The 12,976-nt window shown below is 37.2% G+C and overlaps 1 protein-coding gene across 1 annotated transcript in view; it reads left to right on the forward strand.

The window, feature by feature from the left end:
• COL4A3 (collagen type IV alpha 3 chain) overlaps positions 1 to 12,976 on the forward strand; it is a 60,387-nt gene that overhangs the window by 21,580 nt on the left and 25,831 nt on the right. Inside the window, exons 15-26 of the mRNA XM_030495146.2 lie at positions 355 to 417; positions 601 to 657; positions 3,111 to 3,155; positions 4,559 to 4,612; positions 5,001 to 5,042; positions 6,344 to 6,431; positions 7,450 to 7,485; positions 7,815 to 7,979; positions 9,016 to 9,108; positions 9,869 to 9,964; positions 10,318 to 10,388; positions 11,989 to 12,177. Coding sequence (XP_030351006.1) covers positions 355 to 417; positions 601 to 657; positions 3,111 to 3,155; positions 4,559 to 4,612; positions 5,001 to 5,042; positions 6,344 to 6,431; positions 7,450 to 7,485; positions 7,815 to 7,979; positions 9,016 to 9,108; positions 9,869 to 9,964; positions 10,318 to 10,388; positions 11,989 to 12,177 — 999 coding nt within the window. The remainder of the gene's footprint in view (positions 1 to 354; positions 418 to 600; positions 658 to 3,110; positions 3,156 to 4,558; positions 4,613 to 5,000; positions 5,043 to 6,343; positions 6,432 to 7,449; positions 7,486 to 7,814; positions 7,980 to 9,015; positions 9,109 to 9,868; positions 9,965 to 10,317; positions 10,389 to 11,988; positions 12,178 to 12,976) is intronic.

The following is a 12,976-nucleotide window of genomic DNA, read 5'->3' on the forward strand; positions in this document are numbered from 1 at the left end:
AACTGCATTTACGTATTCGAGGTAACTAGCTCCAGTGAAGCAACTGAGGTGTATGGTTTTCACTTGGAATTTGTTTCCATCTGTGGGGACACTTACTCCAGTCACTCTGCATGCAATCACAGGTAGGTTATTTTGAACTTGCTATGTTCAGACATATCTGCAGAGCCAGTTTCTTTTTCCAACATCGTAGACTTTGGCAGAAGTGCTGATATGAAGACTCTGTTCCTTAGTAATTTAAGTAGAACCATCTCTGCTTAAAGAAGTTTGATGGTAACATAAGGATTTCCTATTTTTAAAACTTGAGTGTTAAAAGATCCAAGAGACCATATTAAATTTTTACTTTCTGTGTAATAGGACTTGAAAGGAGAGAAAGGAGATAAAGGATCAAGAGGACTTCCAGGGCCAATGGGGTTTACAGTAAGTGACCAAAAGTAAATCCAGATGTTCAGATGTTCTATTCTAGGATAGAATATAAATTAATAGCATTCTAACTGTACTTTATACTATTTTTTTTAAAGATAACAAAATCATAAAAGATACATTTAATTTAGAAAAAATGAGTCTCAATATATGTGTATCTTGAGCATGGTTTTATTACAGGGGCCAGTTGGTGATTCTCAAAGTGAAAAGGGTGACCAAGGAGAACCCGGAGTACGGGTATGTGTAAACAATAGAATACATATGCTAGTCTTATCTGAAGAGCAGTTTTGCACTGGTGTTGCTTTCCAGCTTTTGTTTCAGTGCCACTCAGTGATTTTTTCTTAGATTCAAAAGCTCTTTCATCCAGTAAACCTGACCAGAAAGCTGAAAGTCAAATCGCTGTTCTTACAGGTTCACGTACCATGAGTACATGAAGTAAAGGTCAGATGATGGTGGATGCGCTTCTATTTGTTTTGCTGTAAAGTTTCTACTGTTGAAACTTACTACAAAAAAAAAAAAAGTGGTCTTCTGGACACGTACTGGCTTTATAGTGCCAATGTATGTGAAGAAGAGAATTGAAACCACTGGGTTTACTTAAGGCAGCAGAGTTAAATTAGTATGCTCAACCAGCAAATATGTGGGGATATGAAGAAAGTTGTTATAAGAGAATTATTCTCTTAAGGGGATAGAATGAGAAAAAAACCATATGTTTATTTTAAAAAGCATATACAGTAAGATATAACTTAGTGGAGTATATCTACATTTTGAAGGGAATTAAATAGAAAATTACCATTTCGCATTCAAATGGCTTTCAAAGTTTCAGATAAAAACTAATCAATGAAAGATGCAAGTTCTTAGTAACTAAAACTATATGAATTTATAACAGTTTACCAACATTTAATTAGGGAAGAACCCTAAAATATCCAAATAAAATTTTTTGTGACATTTTCAGAACAAAGCACTTTGATACCAAACACATTTTGATATCAATAGTAGGAAAATTAATTTTCAAACAAAGTACTTCATTCAGTCCAAACATACATATTTTGAAACTTCTCCTGTACTTCTTGTGGTTGCAATAAATTTATTTTACAAGGAAAGGTAGCAAGACCAACCAGTACTACCTTTGGATTGCTCTTTTTTCAATTGCATGGTGCTATAATGATGATTATGCTATAAAGGAACTTGATTGCTATTTTTGTTATTCCTATACATTATGAAAATTTTAATTTTGATTTGAGTTACTGGTGTAAAGTAATAGAAGTTATTGCTAACCAATGTGTGTTATTCTTCCTCCATCTTCTGTGTTTCTTATGTCTTCTGTTTGCAAAAGCCGTGTCCTGTCATGCAGTATTTTTTAGAACTCTTCTTAACTGACCTCTCCCTTTCTCCTTTTTGGAGGAGGTAGTGGAGCACTCTTCCTTTTCTGCCTATTGATCTTGAAGAATGCTAAGAAAATACAAATTGTGTTAAGACATTGACTGACTGGCTATTCTAAACTGAAAACAAAATCTTTCCTTTTCTATTGAAATTACCTCAGTGAGCACAAAATATCAAACGCTGCAGATTTTACGTTCTAGAAGAAAACATTATTTTTGCAAGGAAGTTTGGAAACTGTGGTGACATCATTTCAACTCCCCTTCTTCTCTTCCAGAGTATCATCTTTTATAAGTTCTGCCATCTTTTGAGTGTTGCTGTTTTTTCATGAGGCTTACATTGTAATTCATGGTCTGGTCATAATTTCAAAAATTAATTTAAGTTTCAGTGATTTAATCTGTGCAAAACAAATTTCTAAAATGTACTTTCCCCCTTGTTGTTCTGAGCTCGTAATCTTCCACCCACCTTTATCTTATCACTACCTTCCTGCTGTGGATTTTAATGGATCAGGTTTTCCTCACTTTTGCCTTCAAGGTGGCAAGCAGGGTATCCATATTCAGAATTAGGTTTTCATTTCATTCTGTTTCTCTACCCATTTTACCCCTTCTCTGCCTTCCCTTTGTCTTCTTTTTTTTGTTATTATTATGAATTGCTTGACATGTATTGTTGCCACATTAGGTACCAGGACATTAGTGGAAGGCTGCCTAATGTGCTGTGTGCCATAGGAAACTGGATACACCTCTGTAATGCTGCTTCCTCCTGTTTTCACTTTTCCATCTACTGCCCTCCTTCCAATACCTTTGAAGTGCACTCCCTGTACTTTTTCTATAAATAATTTCTCTTCAAGTCATCTTTAAAGCCCTATTCATGTAAGAGAACAATTTCCCTTTAGTATCTTTCTTTGTTCACCATTAGAAGGGCTGCTAGCTGCTGTAGTATCATTTGTCTTGCTTCTGCAAGCACTTGATTTTGCACCAAGCTTTCTGCACTTGCCTGGCACTTTGTGCTAGTGAAGTGTCTGCCTCAACTAATCCTCCACAGGAAAAGGAATATCCCCACAGGGGGATATCTTATGATAATACCAGTTTTATGAACATTAGTTATGATTAGAAATAATGAATATGTTAAAAATAACCTTAATAGCTTTTCAAAATCTATAAAGACCTAAAATACAGTTACCTGTTATACTTGGGTTTGGTTTTTTTGTTTTTTGGTTTTGTTTTTTTTTCCAAAGAGTTGTTGTACTCTTTGAATGTGATGATCCCTCTTAGGATCTTCTTAATTTATTTTTACTTTATGTTTTTCCTTTGTAGGGTAAACCTGGAAAAGATGGTGCCCCAGGTCCACCTGGCTTACCGGTAATGAAGGAAAGCTTTTAAATGTTTTCTAAGTAATAGTCATCTGTTTATCATGGTCCTATCTTCCTGTTACAGCTTTTTCCCATTGCAGAATGTGTTTGAAAATGTTGATTTGCATACACTGTGGAACATTTCCTTTTACACAGCTGGCTTTGGGACATACTGTGTCATCACAGATGTATGCAGGAGAGAGAGGCTCAGTTCATAGGTGTTGTCTCTTCTGTGTAACGTAAAAAGACCTGTTGCTTGCTGCTGACTATCTAATGAGTTTGAGACGCGGTCCAAGTTAAGCCAAATTAATTCTACTGAGTTTAATTCTGGTTAGTCAAATTGAAATTTTTGCAAAAGGCTTATACTTTCACTTCAGCATAAATCAAGAAGCAAAATGAATAATTTTTAATCACTAGAAACAAAGACATTCTTTTAGAAAGGAAAGTTATTGTCAAGGTCACAGCTGCCTTGGCCTGAAATTAGATGACTGATAGATATTCAAACTACCATCTTGTCATCATATAATTCTTAAAAAGTGCCATTTATGACCAAAACTATCCCTTTTGTGTACTAATTCAAAATTTGTTCAAATCTATTTCTAATACTGTATTCAATTGATTAAATGTTCAATCTTTTATATTCACTTCCACTTTAATAACATTGTCAGGGTCACAGTGACCTTACAAATAGCTTATCAAAATTCTTATCATCAGAATAGCCCATTTCACATATATCTTACTAAGACATCATCTTCATCATGCCAAAATGACCTTCGCAGACAGTCTAAACACGTTCCAGTCTGATAAAGAATGTGGAATGAGAGACTGCAAAGGTCTACTGCCTCAGCAAACAAAAAACTTTCTGTCATGAGAAAGACATGACAAAAGGCATGCTCTGTTCCCATTTCAACTATACTATCAGTGCATTCGACTGCATAAGACCTTGCATGTATATGTTTGCAGAAAGCCTTAGCAGCAGTCTGCACTATCTTCCTGCCTAGTCTTGCTGACATCTCTTGAGATCACCACCATCATGCCGACTGACCAGGTTCTGGGAGAGAGAGTTGCTGAATGCAAGTCTCTCATTGTGTTCCATTTCTCCCCTTTTAGAAATAGTAGTTTACAGAGGCAGAACAAACTAAAGCCTCCTATACTTGTGCTGTCTGGAGAGGCTCCACCTTGGGTTTGGTGGAGTGTGATGTTACAAAGGCAGGTTTAAATGAGGGACCTGCAGTATTTCCTACAGACAAAGGAACCATACCCCAAAGTGAGTCTTCCCTTGAGATTTCTTCCCCTGAGCAAACCACATTCACCTTGCCATCACCATGGAAGATTAAAGCTTTCACTTTTGTATCTTACTGATGACAGTGCTAAAAGATTAATCCTCATGAAATTGTTTACTGTCACCTGCAGGGACAAAATGGTGAACAGGGCAAACCAGGACTGGCTGGCAGGCAAGGAGCTAAGGTATAGTCTAATGGTTTTGTTGTTGTTTTTGAGAATGGAGATAAGGTATGTTTTGGGGTAATTATATCAGATTTTTTTATCACTGTGTATACAATATGTTTTACTACCTAACAGATGACAACTAATGTTTTCATGGAATAGCGAACGGATTGGCTGAAATAGATCATGTGTTTCAACTGGTGTCCATTTATGCCTGCTGAGGTGTTCCTGTAGATTTTGGTGTATGTGGCTGAATAGTTATGCAAGGAACAGACATGGGGGTGATGAAGGACTGGTCAGGAGCAGAAGTTCTTTTTTAATGTTATGAGCAATGTACTGAAGTAACAGTGGGTAGCAAATGTCATGTGTTATTTTTAATAAACAAACCCCTCTCTGTCCTCTCATGAAGGGGAGGAAAGGAAACACTGGTCCACCTGGAGCTTGTGGTAGAGTAAGTATAAATTATCTTCGTATTTTTTCTAAACTATATAAGAATAAGCCAAACTGATTGTAAGAGGCAATAACAGATGTCCCATGAATGCTCTAACTGAGCCATGGCTTTCTCAAAGTACTGATGTTGCAGGGAATCTCACAAAGATGGCATCTTCCTTCATGTGGAGCTGGATGCATGACTAGGGCCTGGTTAGACCTCACTCAGTTCCAGCAGTTTTGCCAGGAGATTGAAAAGTCATAGAACATTTGCAGAAATTCACAAGAGTTAATTTTCAAACCAATCTCTGATCAGCTCCAGAATAGGAGGTGTTAGTTTTAAAATCCTAAGGAGACTTTTTAAAGAAAGCAAGACATACTATGAGTAAAATTTCTCTGTCTAGTCATACTGTCTCACTAGTGGCTTTCTTACAGGCCCTGTGCACACCTAAGAGAAACTTTCTGCCCAAATTGTTCAAAAGAAATAACTTTGTAAACAGCTGAATTATTTGTGGTATTGATACATTTTTTGAAAAGCAGTGATTTTTATTACTCTATAGGAGCAAAGTAAAAATTTTTATTTTTAAGGAGTTTTTTATTAGTTTTAAAATTGGTGCATTAGTAGTCAGTTTAAATTTCAGTGTGATGTTTACATATCAAGGCACAATAATTATTATAATACTGATTTGCCAGTGATGGTGCCCATTCAAAATAATCTAGAAAAGAACAAAAATTTGTAGTTATAGAAAAAAATAGTTATGGCCAATTGCTTTTTGATTTTTGTCTGTCATTTGTAGAGACTTTGAAAGATCATAACATTAAACTTCAATAAACTAAGTATTAATTTTTATAGGAATTAATTTTTAATGCATATATGATTTAAGTAGCTGGTTTTTATCTGTTTTCATGTATGATTATTTAAAAGAGTAGTCTAGATATAGCTGACGGTGCTTTAAGCCAATGGAATAGACTAAGTGACTCCTAAAGGTTTCCTTCAATAATATTTTCTATTTCATGCTACTGTAATATTCATGACTGAGTTTCCAACCTAAACCTTGCCTGTATAATCGCATCTGCAAGCAGTTCTCTGGGAGTTGAGGAATTGAGCTGAAATCCCTATTTGTGTGTACAGGTCTGTTAGCATTATCTGTGTGTAACAATTATGATTAAATTTCTGGCTGCTTTTAATCAATGTGATTAGGAAGGTCTTGTGGTGTCATAACATCAGAATGATGAGATCATAACATTGTTCTAACTAAATGGTCACTGTGCTGCTCTCTTCATTCTTACTATTCTTTCTTTTCTTAACATCTTTCTATTAAGACCGAATATTATGATAATGTGGTTGGTGAAAAAGGAGATGAAGGGCCGCCTGGACCTCCAGGACCAAAAGGTCAACGTGGCATGCCTGGTGAGTGGAACATCAAAATCAGAATCTTTTAGCAAGAGCTGTCCACTCAAAGGGCTTGTTGCAGGTTAGGTTTTTGAGCCCCTGACAACCTGCTTCTGCCTTTACAAGAGTATTTCCAAATTACTCACATCAAATTGCAGAATTGAAAAGTGTCCTGAGACTTTGATTTATGGCTGTATTTCCTCTTAAAAATAATGAAGCTAGCACACTTCCTTGCACAAATAATTGAGTTGAGCACCTAAGCTCACTGACATCCTGTCTAATGATGATCAAAGCTGTAAATTTCCTGTTAAATGTAATGCACTTTTTTTTTCTTTTCTTTCATAGTTTATCTTATGCCATTTTTATTGCTTTTTCCAAAATAATGATCTGCAAGTTTTTATTTTGGCCATGATGTAAAATGAAAATGTACTGATTTATTATTTGAGCTGTATCAGAATATAACAAGGACTTGCAAGCTGAACTCTGAGGCAGCATCTTGTAGGCTATATCTTATACCCATCCAGCAAGTCCTTGCCTTTTGTGTTTTGGTGTTCTAACTTCATGAATATTTGTGTATCCAAGTGATTGTGTTGCATTCAGTGAATACACTTTGTTGTTATAAATATATTTTCATACTTCCAAGGATGGCAACAGGAAAGTTGAGCTTGGCAAAGGTATTCATGCGTTGTTAAGAGGTAGTATATTTACTAGAGCAAATAATAGTGGCAAAAAGAAGCAAGTTTGCAGGCCTGTAAGCTGTTCCGAAGTAATCGAGTGTATCCCCACCCAAGACAAATATGCAGGATCCTATTCCTACCTGTTTTAAACATCCATATCTTGACAGATTTCAGTGAGAATTATCCGTATTGCAACAGTTACGTAAGTAGTAGATGCCTACTTGGGCAAAACCAAATTCTTAAAAGATAAAATAAGCTCAAAATGCAGAAGCCCAAAGTTTGCAGTCAATATTATTGAGTAGTGACTTTGCAGAGTATAGAGTGGTTTAACTCAAGTTTTAAATGCATTGCTTTTGCAGGGCCACAGGGTCCTCCCGGAGATGCTGGTAGACCAGGTACGTGTAATGATCCAATACCAACAATAAAATACATTATTCTTGCTGCCTGTTACACTGGATCAGCTTACTGAAATCTTAATTTCAGATGACTTCAAACATATCTCTTACGTGGTAAAAAATTGTCACCCAAAAGCTTTGATGGGACAGGTATTTAAAGAGGGTTTAAAGATTTTTAAAATGTTTTTACATTCTCATTGTGATTATTTAATATATTACAAGATAAAAAAGATTTGTGGGATGAACTCAGTATGTTTGTCTCTTGCTCATCCTATTGTTTTGAAATTCCATTTCTTCTTTAACTTCTGTATTTTTTCGTCTTTGGTTAGGTGTGTCAAGACCTGGTCTGAGAGGTCCCCCAGGTTTTCCTGGGCCAAAAGGAGCAAAAGGAGAGAAAGGACAAACTGGCTTGTGTATTGTAGGCCCTCCAGGACTACCTGGTATGACTGGCAGACCTGGTTCTGTTGGATTACCAGGTCCTCCAGGAGAACCAGGTGACATTTCAGTATGATATATATATAATGAATAAGAAGAAATCCAGAGTCAGCCAAATAACTAATATATGAGATTATATAAATACATTACTTACAGAGTATGTTTTGAGTAATATGGTTGAATATAATTTTTTTTTTTTTGAAGTTTTGTTTTAGGATATTCATGAACACACATATGTAGTGAATATCTGTGCTCCATTGCTAATGAGGGTCTGTGGGGAAGATAAAAAGACTACCCAAAATAAAAATTTCTCACCTTTTTGTATAACCATGACTATAAAATCTGCTACATAAAACCAGGAGAGACTAATGAGAGAAAATCTGTTCTTTAATTCTTCCAAAAGATGTACTAAATCTGTAAGACTAAATTCAGAAGGGGCTAATTTGAAAGCTAGAGATCACTTGCATGATCCAGAGGTCTTCTAGGAAACGTCTTGACTAGGAATACTTCTTTAACTAGGAGTAACAACAGAAGCATGTTTCTTTTAAATGTGGTATGGCCAAAACAAGTTTTTCTGAACCAATACCAGTGTAGTGCTTTGCTTCTCTCTCTGAAAAATACATCTATCCCCCAAATGTATTACTTTAGGAAGAGCTTGATGCATTCTCTGTTTTTCCACAGTAATAGTAAATACAGCAGAATAATTCTGTCAAAGATACATCAACAGCATTAATAATTCAGTTCCATTCATGATAAAAGAGAGAATTATATTTCTGTTAATTCAAGTAAACTGCAAATACTTTCCCAGAAGGGACTATGCTTTTTAAAAGCTGGACAAATGAATCGAACAGTCTGCTGAGATTTACTTCAACATTACCATGTTTGTCCTCAAGTACTTGTAGTTACAAGTGGTTTGGATTTGTCCAGGTAGTTCTCTCTTTTAAATGAATCATAGAGTATCTCAAGTTGGAAGGGACCCATAAGGATCAGAATACTGCCTCCAGCTCATCCCTGCAACATTTTTCTCTCTTAGCAACGAGAAAATTGTGTGAATAATCTGCTGGTACAATGTTCCCATGCTTATTTCATCAACAGGTAGAGTAACATTTAGAACAGGCCTACCAGGACTTCCTGGAAAGCCAGGGTGTACAGGACCGCCGGGACCTCCAGGAGATATTGGCATGAAAGGTCAGTTTCAGAACACTGTTGCTCAGAAGTAGATGGTACAATCCAGTAATCTTTGTGGATCTTCATGAAATTTTGAATTTCATTTACCTCTTAAGACATTTGATGAGTTTAGAGATTTAAGAAAATTCGTTAGGGGTAGCAAATGTCTTCCTTCTCTAACAATAAACAGCAGCTGAAAGAGCAGTGCATGTGCCAGTGCTGCATATCAGTTGTACAGCACTGCAGCAGGGTGTAGATCTTCACTGGAATACACAGTTATGACAGATTGGTAGGGTTTTCATATTCTCCTGTTGATAAGTTCAACACTAACAGCTGTTCTCTGAGAGAAGTTTTCTTCTGCACATTTCACCACAGAAGCTGCTGAATCTCTTTACCATTTGCTACTCATTAAAGTCATCCAGGATGTTATGGAGCCACGTTAATTTGAAGCCTATATCGCTGTCATCTTTTGAGAGAATCTGACTTATCAGTGGAGTGACTGTATCCAAATGGTTTACTAAAACTAGACTTGAAAAAGAGCAAGAGATTTAAACCGAATGTTCCTTCATTTTCAATTAACTGTAATAAGTTCTGATTCACTGTCTGTCCACAGGTAATTTTGTAACGTGTTGGAAGTGATCTTCCAGCAAAATTAAGGCTATGATTCTGCTGCTCTCTGGCCAAAAAGTGTTAGCCATCCTCTGTAACAAACTGTGTAACACATTAATTAAGCTTGGGCATGACTTGGTGTGGAACAACTCATGAATGATTTTTATTTTAGGTGATGAAGCTTACGTGTGTACTGATTGCAGCTATATTCCAGGAATTCCTGGTCTTCCTGGTTCTCCTGGGCCACATGGCCAAGATGGCATGCCTGGTAAATTACCTTGCTTTTCCTAACGGGATAGTAGGAAAGGCCAATGATTTTGCTTTTAGCATAAGAATCAGTATGGGCATGTCTGCAGCTTGCAGTCCTTAAACTAGCCCTGGCTTTGTGATGAGTGTGTGAGCCTGATGCAGCTCCATCCATTGATGGGAGCACAAGCGCTAAAAGAGATGAGGTCAGATTGCTAATAGGCTTAGGTGCAGCCTGGAGCCAGGGCAGTCTGTGGTGGTGTGGTAAATGTAACAAGCAAAATCATTCAATGCTGGGTGTGATTATAAGAGCTTGTCGAGATCCATGTCCTTTTTTTTCCATTTTTCTTCACAAAATAGCTGTTTCTTTTGCAGGTAGAGAAGGAACAACAGGTCCAAAAGGTTCTCCAGGTTCTCCAGGAGTGCCAGGGTTTCCAGGAGCTCAAGTAAGGCTTTGGTTTTTCAAATTATTTTTCAGATCTCATAAGAATTATTTCAGAGAAACCTCATGGCTGGTTTTACCTGCATTGTCATACTGGGTGATCTCAACAGTTTGCTTTCTTTAGTAATGGATGTGTTTGCATAGGAGGCCTAGGGAGGTCTCTACTATAATGTACGGCTGACCTAGCTGTACGTGAACCTGTTTTGCTCAGTGCAGCAAGAAGTACAGCCCAGGCAGTGAGAGAGAGAAATACCTTTGTGATTAATCTGTGCTGCATTTCATGATGGCTAGACTGCTTCTGTCTGGTATGGGAAGTTTACTTGAGTTCATCTACATAATTCTGTGATCATGGCAGTGGCTGTAAAGCATATAGAGTTTTGTATGCTGTAATCTTCATCAGACTTCTTACTTATCTTGTTCCCAGCATACTCAGGACTTGCTAAAGTCCCAGCTGTGCAGAGAAACTTGCTTCTCATAATACCCTCTTCAGGGCTGCAAAGGACATTCCCTCTGGGGAAACATTATGAAAACACCTCCTGCCACAAACATACCATTTGGTTGTTATAACTTGTGCCTGTAGTAGTAATTATTTATGGGAAATTACAGTTGGTGCTGTCTAATAAAAAAATATCATGCACAAGTCCTGCACATGCACTGCTTTACTGGTGCAGACTAAGTCTGGTAACAGGCTTTTCCAGAAGGCTTCCAGGAGTTCAAGAGCTCAAGATCACTAAAGCCCAGTGTGCTTTTAGCTTGTACTGATTTTGGCTGGGATAGAGTACCCACTGAGGGTACCTCTCTAAGGGGGAAAGGAGGGAGAGAAATTAACTATGAACAGAGCCAACTATGGCAATTATACCGTCACTGGAGAGATATTGCCATGTGTAGGAGAAATCTCTAGAGGCTGAGAGGGCTGGGCCTGTTTAACCTGAAGAAGAGACCGACTGAGAAAGAATCTTCTCAATGCATACAAATATCTTATGGGTGGGTGCCAAAAGGATGGGGCCAGACTCTTTTCAGTGGTGCCCAGCAAGAGGATAAGGGGCAATTGGCTCAAACTAAAACACAGGAAGTTCCATCTGAATATGAGGAAACACTTCTTTATTTTGAGGGTGACAGAGCACTGGGACGGGCTGCCCAGAGAGTTTGTGGTATCTCCTTCCCTAGAGATATTCAAAACCTGCCTGAACACCATCCTGTGCAACCTACTCTAGGAAAACCTGCTTTAGCAGGGGAGTTGGACTAGATGATCTCCAGAGGTCCCTTGCAACCCAAACCATTGTGTGATTCTGTGATTTTAAGTTATTTTCTTGTCCTGCCACCATAGAACAACAAGGTAGCTAACAATCTGATCCATTAAATGATCCTGCATTATTTCTGCTTATAGTAGCATAAATGGAATGATAATCAGGGCAAAAAGGAGTAAAGGCAGGAGGGGAAGAAAAAACACTAAAACACTTTTTCATTGAAGTGTGCCATTACAGTGAATAAAGATGAGAATTAAGAGAACTACTCTTAAGTTTTTAATTTTTTAAAAAAAGAGAAAGCTTGAAAACAGCTGACGTAAGTCTAGCACCGAATTTCTTTTGATCACTCTGTTCCAGGGACCTCCAGGTTTTAAAGGACATCAAGGATATAAAGGATCAAAAGGTGAGCCTGGATATGTGTATCCAGAAGGGCCAAAAGGTGAACGAGGAGATCCAGGGGCCAGGGGAGACAAAGGAAGAAAAGGTTCAAGTGGATTTCTGGGAAGACCTGGCTCTAAAGGGTCAAAGGGTTCTAAAGGTGAAGAGGTGGGTATGCATTTGAAATTAATACAGAATTCATGAAAGCCTAAATCAGTATTTATATCTTGTACAACAGCCTGTTTTATCTCTTCAGGTGCTTTAAGTGAAAATCCTCTACCTGATTTAGGAGTACTATGCTCAGCTATAACAACCAATATGCATAACCAACATGCATGAAAGAATGAGAGTTAATATTCTTGTGTAATACCAGAGAGAGGTGAGACTAGTATAGGTGCATGTTGCTGAAAAACCTCATCAGTCTTTTGTGGTGTTAGCTTGGATATTTACATTGGAGCATCATCTTGTGTTCCTGTGATGAATAAGATTTTTTTAAAAAGAAAGTTTCCCTGACTACTTAAAATGCTTAAAGATAGTAATTCAAATAGTTCCTATTCAGTCTGTAGGAGTTAATCTTTAGTCAGGGCTGGAAGAAACCACAAAAGCTGGGAGCACTGACCTTAAAACTAGAATTAGAAATGTTAGAGCAGAGCTCTTTGTTCAGCAGAAACAAAAAGTAACAATTATTGTTGTGTGTGTTGGCTGAAAAACTGTTAAAGTGGTTCAGATACAACTGTCTCTAAACCTGGCTCCACAGTATTCAAGGAGCATCAGAGCTGAGGTGTTGTTTTGTTGGATTTTGTTTTGTTTAGGTTTTTTACCAAACCTGTTTTAAAAAGAAAAAGTGTATGGTATAACACCACAGTGGCTGAAAAATCAAGCTGTTGTATTTATTTGTACTTTTTCCCTTTTACTAACCCTTTATTTTTAACCCTTGATATTAAAATTTATGTTCTTTTAATCACAA

Source organism: Strigops habroptila, chromosome 8, assembly GCF_004027225.2.
Source record: "Strigops habroptila isolate Jane chromosome 8, bStrHab1.2.pri, whole genome shotgun sequence".
Classification (NCBI taxonomy): domain Eukaryota; kingdom Metazoa; phylum Chordata; class Aves; order Psittaciformes; family Psittacidae; genus Strigops; species Strigops habroptila.